Source organism: Hyla sarda, chromosome 3, assembly GCF_029499605.1.
Source record: "Hyla sarda isolate aHylSar1 chromosome 3, aHylSar1.hap1, whole genome shotgun sequence".
In the NCBI taxonomy this organism is placed as follows: Eukaryota; Metazoa; Chordata; class Amphibia; order Anura; family Hylidae; genus Hyla; species Hyla sarda.
Genome location: NC_079191.1, coordinates 347,431,647 through 347,458,776, shown reverse-complemented (window position 1 = coordinate 347,458,776; position 27,130 = coordinate 347,431,647). Strand labels below are relative to the sequence as shown.

General features: G+C 41.8%; 2 protein-coding genes across 4 annotated transcripts in view; one reads left to right on the top strand and one right to left on the bottom strand.

Moving 5' to 3' along the window:
* THUMPD2 (THUMP domain containing 2) overlaps positions 1-5,608 on the top strand; it is a 36,493-nt gene extending 30,885 nt beyond the window's left edge. For both annotated transcript variants that reach the window (XM_056563371.1, XM_056563369.1), the window contains 2 exons: positions 1,106-1,226; positions 4,951-5,608. In XM_056563371.1, coding sequence (XP_056419346.1) covers positions 1,106-1,226; positions 4,951-5,239 — 410 coding nt within the window. In that variant the 3' untranslated portion in view covers positions 5,240-5,608. The remainder of the gene's footprint in view (positions 1-1,105; positions 1,227-4,950) is intronic.
* A 3,174-nt stretch (positions 5,609-8,782) lies between these two features.
* Positions 8,783-27,130, bottom strand: part of TMEM178A (transmembrane protein 178A) — a 127,253-nt gene continuing 108,905 nt past the window's right edge. For both annotated transcript variants that reach the window (XM_056567513.1, XM_056567514.1), the window contains exons 2-4: positions 17,276-17,389; positions 12,292-12,429; positions 8,783-10,452 (exon numbers count right to left, since the gene is read on the bottom strand). In XM_056567513.1, the coding sequence (XP_056423488.1) occupies positions 10,211-10,452; positions 12,292-12,429; positions 17,276-17,389 (494 nt within the window). In that variant the 3' untranslated portion in view covers positions 8,783-10,210. The remainder of the gene's footprint in view (positions 10,453-12,291; positions 12,430-17,275; positions 17,390-27,130) is intronic.

Here is a 27,130-nt window from a genome sequence, read left to right as displayed (position 1 = left end):
CTTAGTGCGGGAGGGGGTTTGGTGACAGTTTTCCTTTAAACATTTTTCAACTTAAGGGTACGTTCACATGTACAGGATCTGCTACATACTTTTGCTGCATATTTTGTGTAGTTGATTTTGCCGCAGCGTAAAATACTAGATGCACTTTAATATCCCCCCCAGAATACTGACCCATTGCAACAATTGACGTGAAACAAATTTTTCTCTGAGAGCAGGAGAGAATTTATGGTGGCTATAAAGGAAGCTGACAGTCCTGCATGTACTGGTGCTTTTACTGTTTAATTACACAACACTTAAGATCAGATAGACAGGGGTTAACACAGTTCTGTGACTTTTTACACTTTAGTCCAGCCCTTCATTCCCTCCCATTTGACACACTGTGACAGGGTAAGGGCTTTACCACCTACTCTGTCACTCTGCTCTGTGTTCCTGGCCCCATACGTTTGATAACAGGACCGGACAGGTGTGGGAGGATCTTGAGGAAGCTTCCTCTACAGTGTCTGGGCTGCAGTCTTCCCCTGCACAGTGCTCTTGCCATATTACACAGCCAGTGACTGGAGCTGCTGTAAAGTGTTTGGAGCTTGTGTGCAGGGGAACTAAGGGGGCACAGGGGACTGCCCTTGCCTGACAGTAGCCATGTGTGTCGGGTTGGCATCAGGTGGGCGGGCATTAAAAAGTAGAATTATGTTATTTGACAGGGCAGTGCATTATGTCTCCTATTAGATTGGCTCACCAGGAATCTGCCTGCTCCGGCAGATTTCCAGACTGGGCCTGACAGGGTTCAATGCCTGTACATATGTTGTGCACATCACAGCCACTCTGGCACTCTCCGAGCCTTACTGCACACACAGGGCTGCAGCCGGATAATAGCAGAGTCTGCAGGATATTTCCCGCACAGTGAAATACAGTGTGACAGCGCTATGTGTGGCCTTACCCTCAAACTGTATACAAATGGTGCAACACTGATGACAGACCTATCTAATAATCAAGGTTCACAGTCAAAAGGGGTTGAGACTTGTTCAGATCAGATTTTGTTAGCTTTGTTGTACAAATTGATGTACTAAAAACTACAATCAATAAAGCATTTCTTTTGTTTTTCAAATAGATCTTCCAGTCCTCTCGGAGAGCATGGATGTTATCATCTCAGATATACCATTTGGAAAAAAGTTCACATGTTCCAAAGATATGAAGGAGCTCCTGCCTGATATCATTCGCCAAATGGAAAGGTATGGTCCAAATGAAATGTAGGTAAAAAGTACATTCCAGATGAGACAAATTTGCCTGTAGATATGCCCCAAATTTCTCTAGATTTCCAAATTGCAAATCCACAGGAAATTTGCCAAATGTGCAAAGATGTATAAACTTACTATTGTCTTATAATGGGGTCTCTACTGTTATGAAGAATGGGGAAGACTTAATTTTTTAAATTTTTATTTTTTAGAACAAGGCTGCAACATAACAAAAAGTAAAAGGGTGTAAAAACTTTCCAAATACACTGTATATTGAGCTTGAGTCAGGACTATTTCCTTACACTTTTTGCAGGTTTGTTTTTGCATTTTAGATCCTGCATAAGCTGCTAAAGCCTCAGTTTAAGGACAGGTGATCAGACATTCCTCTACCTTTACTGTAGAAGGTTTTCGGCTCAAAGAATGTTTGGCCAACAGCTGTCTGTGATACCTGCGCAGCCTAAAGGGGCTATTCACCATAAGGTGTTTTTAGTACTTACCTACCATCAAGGCCGGACTGGGTGTAAAACCAGCCCAGGAAAAAATTACATACCAGCCCTATAGTGTTGCATCGTTATACCAGCACGTCGTAATTTTCTTGTTCATAGAAGGTAAAATATAGTTCCCCCACATTAGGTGCAGTATAGTTCCCCCACACTAGGTGCAGTATAGTCCCTCACATTAGGTACAGTATAGTTCCCCACATTAGGTGCAGTATAGTTCCCCCACATAAGGTGCAGTATAGTGCCCCCCCCCCCCCCATTAGGTGCAGTATAGTTCCCCCCCCCCCCATTAGGTGCAGTATAGTTCCCCCACCATTAGGTTGGCAGTATAGTCCCCCACATTAGGTGCAGTATAGTTCCCCCCCCCCCACATTAGGTGCAGTATAGTCCCCCCCCCCCATTAGGTGGAGTATAGTTCCCCCACATTAGGTGCAGTATAGTGCCCCCACATTAGGTGCAGTATAGTTCCCCCACACTAGGTGCAGTATAGTCCCTCACATTAGGTGCAGTATAGTTCCCCACATTAGGTGCAGTATATTTCCCCCACATAAGGTGCAGTATATTTCCCCCACATAAGGTGCAGTATAGTGCCCCCCCCATTAGGTGCAGTATAGTTCCCCCCCATTAGGTGCAGTATAGTTCCCCCCCATTAGGTGCAGTATAGTCCCCCCCCCATTAGGTGCAGTATAGTTCCCCCACCATTAGGTTGGCAGTATAGTCCCCCACATTAGGTGCAGTATAGTCCCCCCCCATTAGGTGCAGTATAGTTCCCCCACATTAGGTGCAGTATAGTGCCCCCACATTAGGTTGGCAGTATAGTGCCCCCACATTAGGTTGGCAGTATAGTTCCACCACATTAGGTGGAGTATAGTGCCCCCAACATTAGGTGAAGTATAGTGCCCCCACCATTAGGTGAAGTATAGTGCCCCCACCATTAGGTGAAGTATAGTGCCCCCACCATTAGGTGAAGTATAGTGCCCCCACCATTAGGTGCAGTATAGTTCCCCCCATTAGGTGCAGTATAGTTCTCCCACCATTAGGTTGGCAGTATAGTCCCCCACATTAGGTGCAGTATAGTTCCCCCCCCCCACATTAGGTGCAGTATAGTTCCCCCCCCCCCCATTAGGTGCAGTATAGTGCCCCCACATTAGGTTGGCAGTATAGTGCCCCCACATTAGGTTGGCAGTATAGTTCCACCACATTAGGTGGAGTATAGTGCCCCCAACATTAGGTGAAGTATAGTGCCCCCACCATTAGGTGAAGTATAGTGCCCCCACCATTAGGTGAAGTATAGTGCCCCCACCATTAGGTGAAGTATAGTGCCCCCACCATTAGGTGCAGTATAGTTCCCCCCATTAGGTGCAGTATAGTTCTCCCACCATTAGGTTGGCAGTAAAGTCCCCCACATTAGGTGCAGTATACAGCAGTCCCCTACATTAGGTGCAGTATACAGTAGTTCCCCCACATTAGGTGCAGTATACTGTAGTTCACCACATTAGGTGCAGTATACAGTAGTCCCCCACATTAGGTGCAGTATAAAGTAGTCCCCCACATTAGGTGCCGTATACAGTTGTCCTCCACATTAGGTGCAGTATAGTTCCCCCACATTAGGTGCATCAAACAGTAGTCCCCCACATTAGGTGCAGTATAGTTCCCCCACATTAGGTGCAGTATACAGTAGTCCCCCACATTAGGTGCAGTATACAGTAGTCCCCCACATTAGGTGCAGTATACAGTAGTCCCCCACATTAGGTGCAGTATACAGTAGGTCCCCCACATTAGGTGCAGTATACAGTAGGTCCCCCACATTAGGTGCAGTATACAGTAGTTCCCCCACATTAGGTGCAGTATACAGTAGTTCCCCCACATTAGGTGCAGTATACAGTAGTCCCCCACATTAGGTGCAGTATACAGTAGTCCCCCACATTAGGTGCAGTATACAGTAGTCCCCCACATTAGGTGCAGTATACAGTAGTCCCCCACATTAGGTGCAGTATACAGTAGTCCCTCACATTAGGTGCAGTATACAGTAGTTTCCCCACATTAGGTGCAGTATACAGTAGTCCCACAGGCATACAGCCTTCAGCCATATACAGTGTATGGCTGGAGGCTGTATACCTGTTTACTGCCCCACTTCAGTGTTCCGACCACCGCTCCGGGGTCACGATCTACTGCTATGGTCTATGGGCCATAGCAGTAGATCGTGATCCCGGAGCGGTGGTCGGAATACTGAAGATGACGTGCCGCTGGTCACTTACCATGCGCGCGCGTCCTCCTCACCGCTCTGCTTTGTTACTATGGGCGCACACACGGGACGTCAGTGACGTCCCTGCGTGCGCTATGTCCTGGCGGCCCCTGCGTTTTTAAGGTTAACGCGGGGCCGGCGGCCGCAAAGAGGTAACCGGGGCATCCTTGTGTCCCGAAAATATTTTTCGGGACACAGGGATGTCCCTAATGTGACGGGGTCCCCTGCGGGCACGGGGCCCGGAGCAGAGCGCTAATGATGACTTCCCTGGCGGCCGCTGGATGGGGAACAAAAATGGCTGCGTGCACATCTCAAAGCGGCCCCAGGGCCGGCGGCCCACCAGAAATCTTCCCGGTATCCCAATAGGCCAGTCCGGCCCTGCCTACCATACAATAATGGACATGTTTATAGCTGTGTTGGGAGTCCACTATAACTTTCTTTTTGTGAAATGGCTATTTTCTGTTGGAGTTCCCTCCCTCCAACAAAAAGTGCCGGGATCCCTTGTTGGTAAATGCGAGGTCACTTTTTTCCCTTCCACACCTCCGCCTCAGCCACCCCATTGATGCACACCTGAGCTGCCTTCCATGCTGGGCTGTAAACTCCAGAATGATCTCCCACCCAGTGGTCACACCACCCATTTAAGCTGACAGGCTCCTTTGAACACCTGACTAGTGATGTAATGTCTTGGGCCGCACTGCAACCTGGGAAAACCTTAGACGACACTCATTTTGTATGCTGTTAAAAATAAACATCGCATTCGTACAAATTGCGAGACCAGCTATCAAACACAGGTACATACACTATATTATGAACTACACTAAGTACTGTAGGTACATTTTGTACAATGATCGTTGTAATGCTTTTACAGAAGGATGAATAAGTGAATTAACTCAAATTCATTGCAACATTCGTCAAATAAGATATTCCAGCTTTATATGTGTTTAATATTGCTGTCTTCTGTATCTTATATTTGCAGAGTCCTGTGTATTGGAGGTGTTCTTGTATTATTACTCAGCCAAAAGCTTCACTATCACCTGAAAACAAATTTTCATTTCAAGTCTAATGAAGACAAAAACCTGCAATGTCATGTATCGGACTCTGTGTCACAATGCAGAAGTGACAATTTAAAGGTGGCAGGACATATTACACTGAAAAAATTAGATTTTACATGTTTAACTCATATTGAGTCTCATTCAGTAAGCCTCGGAGTCACTGAAGCTGTAATCTTTAAATGTAAAAAGACTTCAAATTCCATTTTTTTCTAATACAGATGTGGAATCTGGGTTGCCTTGCGGGGCTCGCCAGATGTCCGGGAAAAAATCCGACTTGATGGCTTCGTAGGCGATCGCCCGAGGATGACACTGAGCCAGTTGCAATTTTTGAGGCTTTATTTCGTGAATAAACAAAGTGTTTCAAGGGGGCACCCCTCTTCGTCAGGTTTAAGATAAACCTGATGAAGAGGGGTGCCCCCTCGAAACGCATTGCCTCCCTTGAAGACCACTTATTGTGCAATTTTGGGTAGTTTTTCAAGGAGGTTTAACTGTGTTTTTTATTTTTTTTACACTTTTCTTATTGTAACTGTTCTTACATATTTATGTTCAATTTTTACCTATATTAAAAGTTTTTTCAGAGTTTTCTCTTTTCTTTAATGGACCATCTAGTAGTCTTCACAGTAAACAGAATAGGAAGCAAATGGCAGTGTAAGGCTAGGTTTCCACAGTTTTTTTTTTTCCCCAAAAATGTCAATGAAAACGCCCATTCTGACGCATGGCTTTTTTTTTTTTTTTTTTTTTAAAGAAACGACCTCTTGTTGAGACTTTGGCGGTTTTTCAGGAAAATCTTGGAGGTTTTCTCCCATAGAAGTTTATGGGAGTGAAAAAACGCCAAGAAAAAACACCATGTGGGTTTTAATTTTGGCGTTTTTGCAGGTGGTTTTAGCGATCCAAAAAAGGGATGGAGATGCCTATGAAATTTTAATAAAAAAGGTATTCTAAAAAAATAAAATAGATACAGTAGTGATGGAAAAATTGTATTTAACAAAATTTATATTTTTTATAACAATTTATTAATTTTTAGACAGGGATCAATTTATGTGGACGAGAAGGAAACTAAAAATGTAGCCGACAATAATAAAAATGTAGAAAGGGGCCATTTAAATGTAAAAATAATATATTTTTTAAAATGAATTTTGTTAAACTTTTTATTAGTAATGTATTTTAATAATGTGTTTAATTAATAAGTGTGTGTGTGTGTGTGTATTTGTGTTAACTTTTTTCACTTTTTTTTTATTTTTTTTTAACATGTTTTAAGTAGTACAACTACTCCCAGCATGGAACAGACTGTTCCATGATGGGAGTACTAGTACCTGTACTATGTGATTGTCCTATCTATTGCAGAGATGCAGAGCGGCTTTCTTCTGCACTCGCATCTCTGCACCAAACTCCGGCAGGCCAATGATGTGAATAGAATTCACATCACTCATTCGTATTTTCTGCTGAGAGCAGGGATTGGCTGCCTCCATCTGACCATCACCACTCTGGATGGAAAATAGGAATTTTCGATTCGCATTACTTGCCGGCCGGAGTATAGTGCAGAGATGTGAATGCTGTATAGAGATGTAAATACATCTTTTTCCATCCCTACTGCAAATACATTTTATTTATTTATTTATTTATTTATTTATTTTTTGTACCCAACACATTTTGAAAAAAATGCCAAAGGGGCCAAAAATGCAATTTCCACTTAAAGGCAAAAATATTTAAAAAAATTAAAAAAAATTAATTGCATGGAAAGTCAGTCTAGTGTTTTTTGTAAAAAAAAAATAAAAAAAAGCCAGGAAAAATACTTAGTAGCAACCTAGCCTAAGGTTTGTAGTGGCTGTGCTAGGTTAATGCAGCTCAAATTCCATTAAGTGAATGGGCGCTGAGCTGCAATAACCAAGCACGGACACTACATGATGTATGGAGCTGCCTGCATCGAGCTCTTTCTATATATGTAGGTGCTGCAGCTCTGGCAAACAGCCGTTTGCTGGGATGTCAGGTGTTGGACTCCCTGCTCCTACCTTCATCTATGGCAAGATCTGTCCAAAATAGGAGAGGTTTTCTCTGGGGGCTTTCTTTTGATCTAGAGAATCCTGGCATGGACACAGACAGCAGCAGGGAGCACTGTGTCAGAATAAAAAAAAAACTACACAACTTCCTGAGAGGCATAAAACAGCTGATAAGTACTCAAAGGTTTTGATTTTTTTTTGTTTATTTATTTCTTTGTAAATAGAGATCCTTTACCAATCTTTTTAACTTTGTGGCAGCAGTTGGGGGGGGGGGGGGGGAACCCCTGTTGGAAATTCCCACATGTGAACATGGCCTTAATTGATAGATCTCTACCTACACCCAAACAGGGAAAAAGTCTATCATGCATGAAGAAGCCAATCAGGACTGTCCTTAAGATTTGTGGTTCAGGCTGCTGTGACAGCTGCTGTGATAGATGACAGTTTTTTTTTTTTTTTACTTCTATTGCAGTTATTGATCCAAAGACAGAAGTAAATCCAACAGAAAGGGAAAGTAGTATATGCACTTCTTTTGTATTTCCCATTTCTTTTAAATCCACTTTTGATTTTGGTTAAAAAAAAAATGCAATTTCCAAAAAAATCTGCCATGTGTTATAGCAGCCTAAAGGGAACCTGTCATCAGTTTCATGCAGCCTGAACCACAAATCTTAAGGACAGTCCTGATTGGCTTCTTCATGCATGATAGACTTTTTCCCTGTTTGGGTGTAGGTAGAGATCTATCAATTAAGGCCATGTTCACATGTGGGAATTTCCGTACCACATTATGCATTGGAATCCGGCACGGAGATGCCGCTGCAGCAGAGTGTCATTGAATTCAACGGGATTCTGCTGCACTGTGCACATGGTGGAATTTCCGAGCCAGATGTTTCCGGCACAGAAATTCCCATTTCTGTGTCCTCAAAAAGAACAAACAAGATCATTCTTTCTGCGGACTCCGCACGGAATGCATAGCCATGCATAGTTCATGCCGGCACCCGCAGTTTGCCGAATGTCCGCACAGGGTTTGTCCGTGTGGACATTCCTTAGTGTGAACATAGCCTAAGGCCATGTTCACTTGTTTGAATTTCCATTCCAGATTCCGCATTGGAATTCGGCACGGAGATTCCGCTGCAGCAGAATCCCATTGAACTCCATGGGATTCTGCTGCACTGTGCCCTCGGTGTAATTTCCATGCGATGTTTATGTTTCTGGCACGGAAATTCCGATTTCCGTGTCTGCAGAAAGAATGAACACATTCATTCTTTCTACAGACACAGCATTGAAATGCATAGTCGCCTATTCCCGTGGGGGCCTAGCGGAATGTCTACACGGAGATTCTCAATGCAGTCATTCCAACGTGTCAACATAGCCTTTGGCTGGTGAGGCCACTGGGAATTGTCCAGATGGTTCAGGCAGCATGAAAGTGATAGCAAGTTCCCCTTTAAACCATTTAGTTAGTTGTACATTGCCCCATTCTGTGGTAACCCAGCAGTACCTTACATGGTTAATTAAGTGAAGATAGTAGGAGCTACTGGACACAAGCTATGCCACTAAAGGCAACCACATAACAAAGGTATTTTTTACACCACAAGTTTAATAACAGAGCAAAAAGGTGTAAGAACAATTTTATTTAATTTTGACTGGTGCAAGATACACGTCCACTCTTACCTCCTGCCTGCTGAAGAAAAAAAATCTAAAAAAAAAATAAAAAATAAAGTAGGAACATACAAAAAAATAATAAATGAATAAAGGATAAGTCATGTTTTATTAAGAAAATCATTTATTAACCGAGTGAGCCTACTGTGCATTTTTATAATGCATGAAGTCCATTGCTCCATTCACTGGAATCCATAGATGCCCCTAAGCACATAGTATTCCAACAAATCACACACTAGCCATATGATAAACATTGATCTGTCTTGTACTGGGGTTATTGGTTTGAGTTTCAAATGAAAATGTTGCTTTGGGCTTCTTTATAGTCAGCAACTGGAAATATTGGAATTTTGCTAACGGGACACATTAGATTAGATCCTGTAGTTTTGTGGTGAATTTAACACAAAAAATCAAACTATAATACAACGCCGGTGAGTCAAAATTTAGAAAAACTTATTTACACACAGCAGAAAAAATCATTACAAATTTTAGGGCATGCTGTGAATTTGTAGGTCCACAGCGTTCCCTATAAGTCATGGGTTTGCCACTTCATCCAAAAATACCCATAGAACCCAACGTGTAATACTGAACGTAGATCTAATAATATTGTAAAAAAATAAATATCTGTAAACTGACAAAACGGGCAAAAAGTAGAATATATGCACAGGTCCTAATTTATTTTGTACATTGTATTTCATAATCTAGTTTTCTATGGCATAACAGGATTGGCATAGTTTAAGGAATCCTATTTGGCGATGAGATGCAATACTGGAACATCATCTGAAACGGCTTTAGCACAGTGTGAATGTGAACTTTATCAAGCATAGTATTAAAAGGATATCTTTTGAGCTAGAGATTTGATTTAACAGGACTGGATTCTATTTGTCAGTAAAACTTTCGAAATAACAAACTTAAATGGGCACACCTTTTAAAGTATATAATGTTTTTAAAGTGACACAAGTAAATATGCTGCATAAATAAATAAAGAACCTGACTGCAATGTATTCCACTGCTTTTGCTGTTTTATCATGAAGGTTAATAGAAAAACACAGCTAATTTCTTTCAAAAACAGCTCAATGTCTGTCTCCAGGTTGGGTGTGATTTTAGAACTTCACTCCATTCACTTCAATGGAACTGAGCTGCAGAACCACACCCAACCTGGAGACAGACAGGGAGTGGTTTTTGAAAGAAAGTAGCTTTGTTTTTCTATTCCCAGATAACCACTTTAACTTACTGTGTTTTGAATCAATTTATCCATTTGAATTTAACAGAATTACTTGACAATCTGATGATCGGTTTGTAGAGGAGATCAAGCGGGTCAAAAGGCAAGATCCAACAATGGAATGTCATACATTTGCATTTCACATAACAAGACGCTACCTTTTTTTTGTAATCTTTTTAGGATATGGAACTTGTGCTTTAAACAAGATAATCTGTTATTCTATAGATACGTGCAGATCACGCTTAGCCAGTCTTTGTAGTGCACACAATGTCTTGAAAGATGGAAACAAAGTCAGAAAACTTGCAGGTCTCATAGTCATACACACGAGTCTCTGGCAAACTTGAGATGCAAAATCTTGGTCCTGCTGATAAATGGATAGGCAGTGCAGAGGCACCCAGCTGCTACTATCAAACCCAAACTGCACCACGCACAAAACAATGACCAGCTGTATCCATGTTCCACATCACTTGGAAGCCCATAAATAAATTTTGGCAGGCGGTTTAGATCATAAGCGACACTTGCTGCATATGTACACAAAGAAATTGTACAAAAGATTCCTGAAAACAAATGAAATAAACACAAGAAAACGGTGAGAAATTATTCAAAAACATAGATTCTTGATTTTCATTAATGTTTCATTTTACTTTCTGAATTTGAACAACACAAACTTTTTTTAAATTATTTTTTTTTTTATTTAAATTGGTATTTAGGTTGTCCACATTTTTCATCACATGCTCTAGTCTTTTTTATGCAAAGAAGTATTAAATTGTAACATATGTTGTAATGTTATGGCATTATAAGAAATAGCCTCAAAGGGGTACTCCGGCACTAAGACATCTTATCCCCTATCCAAAGGATAGGGGATAAGATGCCTGATCGCAGGGTTCCCGCCGCTGGGGACCCCCCCCCCCCCCCCCCCCCCCGTGATCTTGCACGCAGCACACCGTTAGAATCAGTCCCCGGAGCACGTTCGCTCCGAGTCTGATTACTGGCGATCAAGGGGAGGGGGCGTGGCAGCTGTCACAACCTTTGCACAACCTTTCTAGGTGAGCACGTTTCTTACCGTTATTTTCTTACCTCCCGTTTTACCAGTCTTGCACAAGGGAGCGCTAATGGTTGTGTGTTTAGTCCCTGCTGTAGTCCTATTTTTCTTCCTTACAATTATGTTTTGTGCCAGGTCAGCCAAGCATTGGGCTAAGCAGGCAGGTCCTGCCCGCAAAAAGCTTCATGGGGAGAAGGTAGAACCTTGATAGCAGCAGCAACCGGGGTGGTAAGTAAACAAGCTTATGTTTTTTTTCTCTCTCTCTAATTCAATAATAAATAGGTCAGGTTTTTTCTCTCTCTCTAATTCAATAATAAATAGGTCGGGTTGAGAAACGCCACACCCCCTTTGTGACAGTCCATGCCCATTTTTTGGCTTTTCACAAGGCAATGTCGGATTTTCCTGGTGCAGACTCGCAGACATGTTGCAGAAACTATGCACCAAAATAACTTGGAATAACCTGACAAAAACTATTCTGTTTTAGCTAAGCAAATAAGGGCTCAGCTATCCAAGTTTTATCTATACACTTCAAATGTTCAAAGTAATTTCCATTGGTGACACGGTCGATGTCTAGGTGGTAGTCCAGTTCTGTCCAATTGTGTGCCACCATATCTTCGGATATGGACTTCACGGTTTCATTTTCTCAGGTTGTTCAGATCCAGAGGGGGGGCTTCAGCCTTTGGCTAGGTAGTTCACCTTGGCAAAACATTAATCTTTCTTACAAGCTTCAAAAATAAATGTGTATCTCCTTTTTGTAGAAATCATGTCTTAAAAATAGACCACTAGGGGTCCCCATACCATTTAAAACATAATACTGTCTGGCTGTATGTAGCATTAACTTTGTCCCAGCTAAAGCACAGGCAGGGACAAAGCCCAAGAAGTGAGGGTGGGACTAGCACTGCTCTGTGCTCACTCCAGTCTATCAGGTCTATAAGACTCCACTCGGCCACGCCCCTTCCTGAGCAGTGGATGTAAGAATGAGTGAGCATCAGAAGAGCGAGAACCCCCCACTCTGTGCCTGAGAAGAGCCAGAGCGCCCCTGATCTTCTCGTCTGTACCGCTCTCATCACGCACAGAGCGGGGGTTGGCATGTGCTCTCCATTCATCTCTATGGGAAAGCCAGAGATACACAAGCCCTGTACTGGCGGATGAATAGAGGGCATGTGCCGTACAGAAGATCGGTCAGATCCCTTCCTAATCAGACAGGTATCCCCTACCCTTTGGATAGGGGATACATTTTCCTTCGTGGGACTTCTCCTTTAATCCTTTAACATCTTGCTCTAAGTGACATCAAAAAGCAATTGCAAAGCAACCTTTGAACAGCAAAATGCCACATCATATCCGGAGTATATACCTGTCATTAGAAAAAGCAGTCCAGCCACATGTTGTGTAAGGCTCTCTTCCCAAAAGAAACTCACTGCTGCCACGATACACCCGCACACGAGGACCGCAGCAGCCATGCCCAAAAATCCAGCTGTAATTCTTCTTAAATCTGTTCAAGCACAGATAAAAAAGGAAAGGAAGATTATCTTCAGTTCCTAGGCAGCTATGTAAGAGGTTGGCAAGAGTTCAGACTTCCTAGGACATTTAATTTTGGAAAGAAATAAATTAGAAAAAATAACAACAAAGTGCTTTAATCCCTTCTGCACATTAGAACTTCAAAACCCTAAGAAAAACAATGGATGACATTTCCATTACTGGCTGTTCCACTTTATTAAATCGTATTAACTTTCAAAATACTTAAAAATGTATTTTCTCGCTTCATTAAAATCAACATTAAACCAGTTTGTATTACATGAAATTAAAAAGAACGAACTTTAGGAAAATGGAATACAAAGTGAACAATTCTGGGCTTTCAATAGGTAGGCATTTTGATATGATCTTAAAAATTTGCAACATATTAACTGATAATCAAGGGTTAAGTTCTCAGTCTACATGAGTGTTTCCCAACTATGGGGCCTCCATCTGTTGCAAAACTACAACTCCCAGCATGCCCAGACAGCCGGAGGCACCCTGGGTTGGGAAATATTTAGTTTTATTGCTTAAAGAGGCACTGTCAGAATTAAAAACTGTTCCATAAGAACTGTGAACTTATGGAACAGTCTACCTAAGGAACTGGTCACAGCAGGAACAGTTGAAAGCTTTAAAACAGGGTTTGATAAATTCCTGGAACAAAATAACATTAATGCTTATGCAAAAATATAAAATCACATCCCTTCCCCTTCATCCCACTATACCCCTTCCCTTCAATTGCTTGGTTGGACTTGATGGACATTTGTCTTTTTTCAACCATACTATGTGACTATATGTTGTACATCTTGGCAAAACGTTAACCTTTTATTATATACTTCATAAAAAACATTTATCTCCTTTTTATAGAAATCATGGCTTATAAAAGAGATCCTAACCGGTCTTGCTGCAGCATCATCTTGAAGCACAGACAGGGCTAGCACTGCTTTGTGCTTACTCCTGTCCTGTCTATCTGTCCTCCCTGTCTGAAAACAAAGAGGAGAGCAGCCTGACTGGATGAAAAGACACAGCACAGCAGACTCAGGGAGGAAGATGAGTCATGCAGAGTGAGGACATGCCCCCTCCACAGCACAGAATGACACACCAAATGAGCAACATATAGAAGGTATTTGTGTAATAAATATAGGTTCAAGACACCTTGAACTTATATACACAAGATTAGGATTAGTTACTGAGTAACATAATATTTGGTTGTTTTTATATATATTTTTTTTTATTCGACAGGTACTCTTTAACCCCTTAGGACCCATTTTTTTTTTACCTTTGACTGGGTCTCTTTAAATGTTAATAACGTTAGAATGCTTTTTCTGAGTGGAGCGATTCCGAGATTGTTTCTTAGTGACATATTGTACTTTATAGAAGTGGTGCATTTTTGTTGACACATGCAGCATTTTTTGTGAAAAACTTCTAAATATTTCAGACATTTTTTTTATGGTATTCACTGTGCGGTAAAAGTGATGTTACATTTATTCTGTGGGTCAGTACGATTATGGCGATACCCATTTTATATAGCTTTCTATGTTCTTTTTCCTTTTCTGAGCAAAATTCTTTCCCTGCCATTCATTTCCCAAGAGCCGTAACTTTTTTATTTTTCGTCCGATGCCATTGAATGAGGGCTTATTTTTTGCGGGATGAGCTGTACTTTTTATTGGTATTATTTTTGCAATACCTGCTACCTTTTTTGATCTTTTTTTTATTCTGCTATTTGTACCAAAATTGGCAAATTTTGCATTTTTTTTCTTCTTTTTACGGTGTTCACCCTGCAGGATCATTTACATTATGGCTTTTTAGTTCATGTCATTACGGACGTGGCAACACATACTATGTATATGATTTGTGTTTCTGATCTTTTTTGATGACAGTACAGAGTTTTATTGGGAAAGCGTTTTTTTTTTATGTTGTTTTTATGGCATACATGTATTTAACAACCAATTATTATTTTCTTTTTCACTTTTTACAGGTTATACTATGCTGCAATACATTTGTACTGCAGCACAGTATGACCCAATCACTACAGCCCTTGCTGGATCTCACAGACTTTTGTAGCAGGCAGACAGGAGGTCATGATCTGACCTCCTGCTGCCATAGCAACCAACGGCGACCAGCGATTGTTTCGCGGCGCCGCCGTTGGTGATCAGGGGGAGCACACTTTCCCTGTCAACACCATAGATGCCGTGATCCGGAGGATTGACCAGCGTGATCGCGGCCCCGACAGCTGTAGAGGGCCCCCGGCTGTGATTCACAGCTGGGTTCCCCCCGCCAATCTCCTGCGCTGCCCGCAGCAGTGCGGGAGATCACTAGGATGTATGCATAAGTCCCAGTGCACGAACGTATCGGGTGCTGGGATGTATAGATACATCCTATAGTGGAAAGGGGTTAAAGGGGTATTCCAGGCAAAAACTTTTTTTTATATATCAACTGGCTCCGGAAAGTTAAACAAATTTGTAAATTACTTCTATTAAAAAATCTTAATCCTTCCAATAGTTATTAGTTTAGCTTCTGAAGTTTTCTGTCTAACTGCTCAATGATGATGTCACGTCCCGGGAGCTGTGCATGATGGGAAAATATCTCCATAGGAGCTGCACAGCTCCTGGGACGTGAGTCATCAGAAAGCAGTTAGACAGAAAACAGCAACTCAACTTCAGAAGGTAATAACTATTGAAAGGATTAAGATTTTTTATTAGAAGTAATTTACAAATCTGTTTAACTTTCCGGAGCCAGCTGGAATACCCCTTTAAACGAGTACTCTTGTGGAAAACACATGTTATTAAATCAACTGGTGCCAGAAAGATTTGTAAATTACTTGTATATAAAAATCTTCATGCTTCCAGTACTTATCAGCTGCTGTATACTACAAAGAAAGTTGTGTAGTTCTTTCCAGTCTGACCAAAGTGCTCTCTACTGGCACCTCTGTCCATGTCAGGAACTGTCCAGAGAAGGAGCAAATCCCCATAGCAAACGTATCCTGCTCTGGACAGTTCCAGACACAGGCGTCAGCAGAGAGCACTGTGGTCAGACTGGAAAGAACTACTCAACTTCCTTTGGAGAACACAGCAGCTGATACAGTAAGTACTCGAAGGATTAAGATTTTTAAATAGAAGTGATTTACAAATCTGTTTAGCTTTCTGGCACCAGTTGACTTGAAAAAAAAATTTCCACCAGAAAATCCCTTTAACCCCTTAAAAGGGTACTCCCATTGTCCTTAAAGGGGTACTCCACTGGAAAACATTTTCTTTTAAATCAATTGGTGCCAGAAAGTTAAACAGATTTGTTAATTACTTCTATTAAATATCTTAATCCTTCCAGTACTTATCAGCTGCTGTATAATACACAGGAAGTTCTTTTTGAATTTCCTTTCTGCCTGACCACAAGTGCTCTCTGCTGACACCTCTATCCATGTCAGGAACTGTCCAGAGAAAGAGAGGTTTGCTATGGTGATTTGCTCCTACTCTGGACAGTTCCTAAAATGGACAAAGGTGTCAGCAGATAGCACTTGTGGTCAGGCAGAAAGGAAATTCAAAAAGAAAAGAACTTCATGTGTATTATACAGCAGCTGATAAGTACTGGAAGGATTGGGATTTTTTAATAGAAGTAACTTACAAATCTGTTTAACTTTCTGGCACCAGTTGATTTAAAAGAAAATGTTTTCCAGTGGAGTACCCCTTTAAGGATTTTGGGCGTAAACGTACGTCCTGATGCGATGAGACGCACCAGGACGTACATTCATGTTCTGTACATGACACCTATGCCAGACCAGTGTTCGCATCATGCCCGGCAGGTCCTAACTGCCATCAGCAGCCAGGAACCCGCCGTTAATGGCGGACATCAGTGATCGAGCTGATGTCCGTCATTAACTCATATGCCATGATCAATACAGATCACGACATCTGCGGCAATGCGGGCGTTCTGATGGAAGATTGGATTGCCTGTGGCATGGCTGCTGGGATCTGATCATCCAAAATGGTGGATGGAGCTCCCATCACCTGACTTCGCCGCTCTACTGGGGTCTTCTTCTCATTGAGCAGACCAGAGAAGAAGATTGCAAATCCTAATTTGCTGTGTACAATAATAGAATAGATACATAGAAAAGTATGTAATCATGAATATCATTTTAATTGTATTGACCCACAGAAAAAAGAAAACATGAAATTTTACCATAAAGTGTACAGCAAAAAACGAAACCCCTCCAAAATTTGCAAAATTTCAGTTTTCTTTTCAATTTCCCTTACACAAATAAGAATTTTTCTTGAGTTTGCCATACATTTTATGATAAAATGAGTGATGTCATTACAAAATACAATTAGTCACATGGGTCTGTGGATGGAAATATAAAGGAGTTATGATTTTTAGAAAAATCTAAAATTGAAAAATGAAATTGGCTGTGTCCTTAAAAGGAGTACTCCGATGCTGCAGCACTCTGAACATTTTGTTCAGAACCCTCAGAGCCGGAGGGCGTGATCGTGTTGTCATGGCCATGCCCCCTTGTGATGTCACACCACGCCCCCTCCATTCATGTCTATGGGAGGGGCGTGTTGGCCGACACACCCCATCCCATAGACATGAATGGAGGGGGCATGGCGTGACATCAAGAGGGGCGTGGCCGTGATGTCATGACCACTGCTGCAGGAACTCGGATAAGACAAGATGTCTAGCAGCGGAGTACCCCTTAAAGGCCAAAATGGGCTTTGTCCTTAAGGAGTTAAGTACATGCAGTGTAGAAAAGGGTTAGTAATGTCAGAGTCGGCAAACTTGTTTTTCTCTTCTCCTCATAAACTGCAGTTTGCTGTATTTTAATGTATTCTACTTACGGAGAAGGTGCCACTCGTCTTGCTGAATAGTCCTGGTCAGATTGAATGGAATATTCCTCAGGCGAATAGGTTGAGAGAAGTGATATTTGATGGCTGTGCATTTTTGAGCAATTCCTTCAAAGAAAAGAAAAAAGCAATTTAGCATATTACTGCATGTGAAAAACCTGTACATTTATCTAAAGCAGCTCAGTCCTGATAGTCGGACATCATGTACTCACAGCAAGGTCTGCAGTTCAGAGCAGTGGATTGACACTGATTAATACTTCATGGATTTCAGCAAACCAAATGACAGGGGTGAATAAATAAGTCTGAATTATTTATTCATTTGGCTTTATAGTCACCAGAAAAATACGAACAACCCTAAACAAGTCCTGAAAGCTTAAGGACGCAGGGTTTTTCTGTTTTTGCATTTTCGTTTTTTCCTCATGACGTTCTAAAAATCATAACTCTTTTCGATTTTGCTCCCACAGACCCATATGAGGGCTTATTTTTTTGCGCAACCAATTGTACTTTACAATGACATGAATCATCATTTCACCACAAAATTTACAGCGGAACCAGAAGAAAAAATTTTTGTGGGGTAAAATTGGGAAAAAAAAACACAATTTTGCAGTGCACTTTCCGGTAAAAATGACACCATATTTTTATTCTGTAGGTCCATACAATTACAAGGATATCTAAGTTATATAGGTTTTATTTTATTTTATTACTTTAAAAAAAATTATAACTACCGTATATACTCGAGTATAAGCCGACCCGAGTATAAGCCGAGACCCCTAATTTCAACCCAAAATCCCAGGAAAAGTTATTGACTCGAGTATAAGCCTAGGGTGGGAAATACCTCATCCCCCCTGTCATCATCCAGACCCGTCATTAACATCCTCATCATCATCCCCTTGTCATCATCCCACACATCCCCCCTTCATCATCCCCTTATCATCCCACACATCCCCCCTTCATCATCCCCTTATCATCCCACACATCCCCCCTTCATCACCCCCTTGTAATCATCCCACACACCGCCCTTCATCATCCCCACCCCCCTTCATCATCCCCACACCCCCCCCTTCATCATCCTCTTCTCATCATTCGCCCTCAGTGGTCTTCAACCTGCGGACCTCCAGAGGTTTCAAAACTACAACTCCCAGCAAGCCCGGGCAGCCATCGGCTGTCCGGGCTTGCTGGGAGTTGTAGTTTTGAAACCTCCGGAGGTCCGCAGGTTGAAGACCACTGCGGCCTTCAACATCATCCAGCCCCCTCTCACCCCCCTTTAGTTCTGAGTACTCACCTCCGCTCGGCGCTGGTCCGGTCCTGCAGGGCTGTCCGGAGAGGAGGTGGTCCGGAGAGGAGGTGGTCCGGTGAGGAGGTGGTCCGGAGAGGAGGTGGTCCAGTGAGGAGGTGGTCCGGGCTGCTATCTTCACCGGGGGCGCCTCTTCTCCGCGCTTCCGGCCCGGAATAGAGGCGTTGCCTTGACAATGACGCAGAAGTACGTTGGCAATGAACGCACCTCTGCGTCGTTGTCACGGCAACGTGACTATTCTGAGGCCGGGCCCGAAGCGCGGAGAAGAGGCGCCCCCGGTGAAGAAAAATCGTGCTGAAAAACTCGGCTTATACTCGAGTATATACGGTACATACACCAAAATTTATATTTGTAAAATTGTCCTCTTCTGACCCCTATAACTTCTTTATTTTTCCACATACAGGGATGTATATGGGCTTATTTCGGTACCATTTTTGTTTTGATGGGACTTTTAGATTGCTTCTTATACATTTTTTTTTTAGGGTATAAAAGTGACGAAAAATATGCAATTTTGGACTTTGGAATTTTTTTTACGTGTACGCCATTGACATTGCAGTTTAATTAACAATATATTTTTATAGTTCGGACATTTACGCATGCGGCAATACCACATATGTTTATTTTTATTTACATGGTTTTTTTTTATATGGGAAAAGGGGGGGATTTTTTTTACTGAAGGGGTTAAATCACATTTATTAACTTTTTGTTTTACTTTTTTTACACTTTTTTTTAGTTCCCATAGGGGACTATTACATTCAATCCTTTGATTGCATAACGGCAATCCCGAACAGCCCACTGAGCAATCCGGCAACAGGTTTCTCACGTTTTAGATGCCGCGATCAACTTTGATTGCAGCGTCTAAAAGGTTAATACCAGACATCAGCCCAATCGGCGATGTCTGGTATTAGCCACAGGTCCTGGTTGCTAATAGCAACTGGGACCTGCCGGGTATGAAGCGCGCTCAGCCCCTGAGCGTGCTTCACATATCGGGAGCTGGCCCAGGACGTAAATATATACGTCTTGCGTTGTTAAGGGGTTAAAGGATTATTCTGGCCAAAGACATCTTATCCCCTATCCAAAGGATAGGTGTTAAGATGTTTGATCACAGGGGGCCCGCCACATAGCCATGAATGCAGGGGGCGTGACGTGACGGCATGAGGGGGCGTGACTTAACTGCACTAGGACACGCCCCCTCCCATAGACCTGAATTGCAAAAAAAAAGTGTACAAAAAAAAGTTAATAAATGTGATTTAACCCCTTCCTTAATAAAAGTTTGAATCATCCCCCCTTTTCCAATAAAAAAAACTATGTAAATAAATATAAACATAAAAAATGAATAAAATGTGATCAATAAGTCGGATAGAAACCAAAATGATACAGATAAAAACTTCAGATCACGGCGCAAGAAATTAGCCCTTATACATCCCCGTATGTGGAAAAATAAAAAAGTTATAGGGGTCAGAAGATGACAATTTTAAATGTATACATTTTCCTGCATGTAGTTATGATTTTTTCCAGAAGTGCGACAAAATCAAATCTATCAAAGTATGATATCATTTTAATCCTATGGACCTACAGAATAAAGATAGGGTGTCATTTTCACCAAAAAATGCACTGTGTAGAAACGGAAGCCCCCAAAATTTACAGAATGGCGTTTTTTTTTGTTTCGCTTTTTTTTTTTTCAATTTTATTGCGCAATGATTTTTTTTTTTGTTTCGTCGTAGATCTTTTGGTAAAATGACTCATGTCATTACAAAGTAGAATTGGTGGCACAAAAAAAAGCCTTCATAAGGGTCTTTAGGTGCAAAATAAAAAGGGTTATGATTTTTAAAATGTTAGGAGGAAAAAATTAAAGTGCAAAAAACAGAAAAGCCCTGAGTCTTTAAGGGGTTAAATGTGCAAAAAACAACACAAACAAATCACAACATCAGTAGTTATAGATATGGGGCATGGGACCAAGGTTGGTCATACAGATTAACCACATAAAGACCAAGGACGTGCACATATGTCCTAGCTCCCTGATACTTAAGGACCAAGGACGTATGTGTACATCCGTGGGAATTTAGGTCCCCGACGTGCGTGGGACGGGGATCTGACCGGGGTGACTGCTGATATCGATCAGCAGGCACCCCGTGCAAATGCCGAGGGGGGTGATCAGACCCCCCCCCATGTCGGCGATCGCCGCAGATCGCTGGTGAATTCACACCAACGATCTGCCGCGATTCAGGTCTAACGGGTCACGTGTGACCCGCTGACCCGGAGATACACGGTGATCAGGGGTGTAGGATACACCCCCTATCACTCACTGTAGCTATGGGGAAGTGGCGATTTCGTCACCCCCTCAGGATCGCTGCTATTGGCATAACGATCATCCAGCCAATAGCAGCCGGCAGGGGAGGGGTTAACAGCCAGCCGGCAGAGCTGGGGGAAGATGCTGAGTTCAGTCAGCAGTCAGAACTGCTGGAGGTAGCCAGGGACCCCCCCCCCCCCTCTGCCGAGATTGGAGCCCCCTCAGAAGACAAGAACCCCCCATAGAGCAGGGACAGAATAAAACCCAGGGAAAGGTAGGGTTCACAATAAGTAAAAGTTTAAAAAAGTAAAAAATAAAAAATTTGTCCCCCCGACCCCCTAATAGGTCCCCAAGGGTCCACCGCAGTATTTTCAGTGTGGCCCGGGCGCTGCGATTTGCCCCCATTTTTTTTTTGGGGGGGGGGCGCAGCTTTTTTTTTTTCCCCCTATATAACGGTGTGTGATTTTTAATCACACACCGTTATAAATTTAACACCAAACACACACACACACACACACACACACACACACACACACACACACACACTGCAATGTAAAATTTGGGGGAAACTAGCACAAAAAAATTAAATATTTACACATCCAACTTTAACGAAAAATCGTCAAACACCTGTGGGGTGTTAAGGTTCACTGTACCCCTTGTTACGTTCCTTGAGGGGTGTAGTTTCCAAAATAGTATGCCATGTGTGTGTTTTTTTTTTTTTGCTGGCCTGGCACAATAGGGGCTTCCTAAATGGGACATGTCCCCCAAATCCATTTCAGCTAAATTTTCTTTCTAAAAGCCAAATGTGACTCCTTCTCTTCTGAGCATTGTAGTGAGCCTGCAGTGCACATGACGTCCACACATGGGGTATTTCCATACTCCAGAGATGGGGTTACAAATTTTGGGGGGCATTTTCTCCCATTACCCCTTGTAAAACTCACTCTCCAAAATCCCACTGTCGCTCCTTCCCTTCTGAGCCCTCTAGTGCATCCGCCGAACACTTGACATACACATATGAGGTATTTCCTTACTCGAGAGAAATTGGGTTACACATTTTAGGAAGATTTATCTCCTTTTACCCATTGTAAAAGTTCAAAAACTGGGTCTACAAGAACATGCAAGTGTAAAAAATGAAGATTTAGAATTTTCTCCTTCAATTTGCTGCTATTCCTGTGAAACGCCTAAAGGGTTAACAAACCTTTTGAATGTCATTTTGAATACTTTGAGGGGTGCAGTTTTTATAATGAGGTCATTTGTGGGGTATTTCTAATATGAACACCCTTCAAATCCACTTCAAAACTGAACTGGTCCCTGAAAAACTCCGATTTTTAAAATGTTGTGAAAAATTGGAAAATTGCTGCTGAACTTTGAAGCCCCCTGATGTCTTCCAAAAGTAAAAACATGTCAACTTTATAATGCAAAAATAAAGTAGACATATTGTATATGTGAATCAATATATAATTTATTTGCAATGTCCATTTTCCTTATAAGCAGAGAGCTTCAAAGTTTAAAAAATACCAAATTTTCTATTTTTTCATCAAATTTTGGAATTTTTCACCAAGAAATGATGCAAGTATCGACAAAATTTTACCTCTATTATAAAGTAGAATATGTCACGAAAAAACATTCTCGGAATCAGAATGAAAGGTAAAAGCATCCCAGAGTTATTAATGCTTAAAGTGACATTGGTCAGATGTGCAAAAAACGCTCTGGTCCTTAAGGCCAAAATGGGCCTGGTCCTTAAGGGATTAACCCACACTACTACTTAAAAGAATTGGAATCCCCCAAAATGAACAAATAAAGTATATTGGGGTTCATCATGGGACTACTCCAGCAGGATCGAAATCACAATGACACAATATATACAAAAGTGGCCAAATAATTTGTGGGATTAGATACCCAGGTCCACAAGGGACCACCCATCTAAAACAAAAAAAGATAACACCTAATGAACTCAAGATATACAGAAGAAACGAGTGCCATTCTCCAGGAATCCTAATTTATGGTTGTTTTTGCAATATTTTTGCAGTTTGCACTTGGAGAGGATATGGCTTAATGTGCACAGATAAATTTGTTGCATTTATGAAAAAATGTTGTGCAAAAATAAAAAACAAAACTAAAAAAACACAAATATACTCCACTCCCTAAATGGTATAATTTGTGGGAAGTTCATTGTTGAATGTCTTTTTCTCCTGTTGCCCATCCTTTTAAAAATTCACACAATTCATTATGTTGCATTTGCATTTTTTTCTAAATTAGACACAGAAACCTCTACCTGAAAAACTGTACAAATAAGGCTGGGTCCACACTGCCAGAGATCGAGCCGGCGGCACTAGGACTGCATGGACTACATTGCTGTCCCCATAGATGGCAATGCATTTCTGAGCAGATCTCCCAAAAGATCCACCCAGAAATGCATTGCATTCTATGGGGGCAATTATGCTGTCTGCTCGGTCCTAGTGCCACCGGCTCGATCTCTGGCAGTGTGGACCCAGCCTTATTTGTACAGTTTTTCAGTTTTTTGTGAACCCAGCCTAAGAAGAAACATTGTGCAAAATGTCATGCAAATGATAAATCTCCTCTACAGATCGTAAAGATGAACTAATAACTAGAGCTGTCATTAGAGGTAGCATGGGAGGCAACTGTATATTTTATGATTTGATAAATTTTTTAACAGTTTTTGTAATATTTTATAGAAGTAAGTGTTTTTAGGCATGAATTACTAGGACATCCTAGAATACCGTTGTTTAAGACTAGTGGCTCACAACATTTTATTTTTTTCAGTTTTTGTGGCAGTTTTTCGTTGAGTTTTCTTAAGATAAAGCCAGGAATGGATTCAAACAGAATAGGAAATTTGAAGAGCTACTGTCGTTAAAAACAGCTTGTGACATGTTGCTCCGACATGTCAAATATTGTTGATCGTACAGTCTTATTCACATGACTCTCAACATTGTGCTCCACCCCCTGACAGGCCAATCCAACCTTTTCTCAGCATAGAACTCTTAGTAACTATACCTTGTTCTTCAAGGGTAATGTGGTCTTCCTCTGCACACATTAACACAATTTTTCAGCACACATAACAATGTTGCTTACTTTCATGCACCCAAATGTCTTTGTTCTTAAAGGGGTACTCCGTGGGGATCAAAAGTTTGGGCACCCCAGGTAAAAATTTGTATTAATGTGCATAAAGAAGCCAAGAAAAGATGGGAAAATCTCCAAAAGGCATCAAATTACAGATTAGACATTCTTATAATTTGTCAACAAAAGTTAGATTTTATTTCCATCATTTACACTTTCAAAATAACAGAAAACAAAAAAATGGCGTTTACAAAAGTTCCTGCCCGGGCTGCAAAATAAATGAAAATAAACCATCTCCCAACTTCCTGGGTTCCCGCGGAGCGTCACTACAGCTGATCGGTCCTCCAGTCCAATCCCTTCATACTTCCGGGTGTAACGAAGCGTCACATGGCGCTCAGCCTATCACCGGCAGCTGCGATGTTCATGGCCCATAATAGGCTGAGCGCCATGTGACTCTTCGTTACACCCAGAAGTATGAAGAAGATGGACCGGAGGACCGATCAGCGGTAGTGACGCTCCGCGGGAACCCAGGAAGGTGAGAGATGGTTTATTTTCATTTATTTTGCAGCCCGGGCAGAACGGAGCAGGAATACTCTGCACCAGAGTACTCCTTTAAGAAATGGCAGTCATCAGGAACAGTGGAAGTTAAAGCAAGATTTGGAAGACCAAGAAAAATATCAGACAGAACAGCTTGCAGGATTGTGAGAAAAACTATTCAAAACCCACGTTTGACTGCACAATCCCTCCAGAAAGATCTGGCAGACACTGGAGTTGGGGTACACTATTCCACTATAAAGAGATACTTGTACAAATATGATTTTCATGGAAGAATCATCAGAATAAAACCTCTTCTACGTCCTCACCACAAAAATCAGCGTTTGAACTTTGCAAATGAACATATAGACAAGCCTGATGCATTTTGGAAACAATTTCTGTGCACCGATGAGGTTAAAATTTAACTTTTTGACTGGAATGAGTAAAGGTACGTTTGGAGAAGAAGGGGAACAGAATTTAAGGAAAAGAACCTCTGTCCAACTGTTAAGCATGGGGGTGGATCAATCATGATTTTGGGTTGTATTGCAGCCAGTGGCACAGTGAACATCTCACGAGTAGAAAGAAAAATGGATTCAATAAAATTTCAGCAAATTATGGATGCTAACTTGATGCCATCTGTGAAAAAGCTGAAGTTAAAGAGAGGATGGCTTCTACAAATGGATAATGATCCCAAACACACCTCGAAATCCATGGGGGATTACATCAAGAGGCGTAAAACTGAAGGTTTTGCCATGGCCTTTACAATGTCCTGACCTCAACATACTTGAAAATCTATGGATAGACCTTAAAAGAGCAGTGCGTGACAGACAGCCCAGAAATCTCAAAGAACTGGAAGACTTTTGTAAGTAAGAATGGGCAAAGATACCTCAAACAAGAATTGAAAGACTCTTGGCTGGCTACAAAAAGCGTTTACAAGCTGTGATACTTGCCAAAGGGGGCAGTACAAGATGTTAAAGGGGTATTCCAGGCCAAAATTTTTTTTAATATATCAACTGGCTCCGGAAAGGTAAACAGATTTGTAAATTAAACAAAATGAAAGACACGTAGGTGCACTCACCGCTCAGCAATCCCCAAGGGGAGACGACACAAGTGGCAAAAAACAAAAAGGTGTCACTCCGAGCCCCTCCAGTAACCCTTAACAATATACAATTATGAAGTATTGCTGTCCCCATAAAGTGCATATGCATAAATCAAGTAACAGGATACCTATATGTGCAATAATGCAAAACAGTACTAAAGTGCAACAATATTACATAGTAAAAAATGGCACTATCCAGTGTCCCATAAGAAAAGTCAAAAGCAGCACCACAAGGTATATATACAAGATTAGAGGGTATACATACAAAAAATATCACAAGTAGGGAGGAGGATGAGATCGGAGCGACACCACTCCAACGCTGGCATTTCGGCAGGAAAGCCTTTGACGAGGAGTCCTACATATTCCTAGCCCGTGTGTCCGGCTTACTGGCCTCAGCAGTGCCGAACCAGCTTTGTGTTTTCTGAGATTTGTAAATTCCTTCTATTAAAAAATCTTAATCCTTCCAATAATTATTAGCTTCTGAAGTTTTCTGTCTAACTGCTCATTGATGATATCACGTCCCGGGAGCTGTGCATGATGGGAAAATATCCCCATAGGAACTGCACAGCTCCCGGGACGTGAGTCATCAGAGAGCAGTTAGACAGAAAACAACAACTCAACTTCAGAAGCTAATAACTATTGGAAGGATTACGATTTTTTTATCTAAGTAATTTACAAATCTAATATAACAGGTATAGATGGAGGAAAGGAGAGAGAGCACACAAAAAGGAGCTATATCACCTAATGAACTGCGAGGTCAAGTCCTCGGTGACCTCAAGTACAGGGTGCACGTACATAGGTAGTAAGTCACAATATCAAACAAAATGAAAGACACGTAGGTGCACTCACCACTCAGCGGAGAAAGCCAGGTACGAGAATCCGGTCACGGGTAGCCGGGTCACGGCATAGGCGCTGGTAAAGTGTGGCGCTCGGTGGCAACGCCTGCAGTTTTTCACGTAAGGCCGGACGAAGCACGCACTTACGTGCGAAACTGCCGGCGTTGCCTCTGAGCGCCACACTTTACCAGCGCCTATGCCGTGACCCGGCTACCCGTGACCGGATTCTCGTACCTGGCTTTCTCCGCTGAGTGGTGAGTGCACCTACGTGTCTTTCATTTTGTTTGATATTGTGACTTACTACCTATGTACGTGCACCCTGTACTTGAGGTCACCGAGGACTTGACCTCGCAGTTCATTAGGTGATATAGCTCCTTTTTGTGTGCTCTCTCTCTCCTTTCCTCCATCTATACCTGTTATATTAGATTTGTAAATTACTTAGATAAAAAAATCGTAATCCTTCCAATAGTTATTAGCTTCTGAAGTTGAGTTGTTGTTTTCTGTCTAACTGCTCTCTGATGACTCACGTCCCGGGAGCTGTGCAGTTCCTATGGGGATATTTTCCCATCATGCACAGCTCCCGGGACGTGATATCATCAATGAGCAGTTAGACAGAAAACTTCAGAAGCTAATAACTATTGGAAGGATTAAGATTTTTTAATAGAAGGAATTTACAAATCTCAGAAAACACAAAGCTGGTTCGGCACTGCTGAGGCCA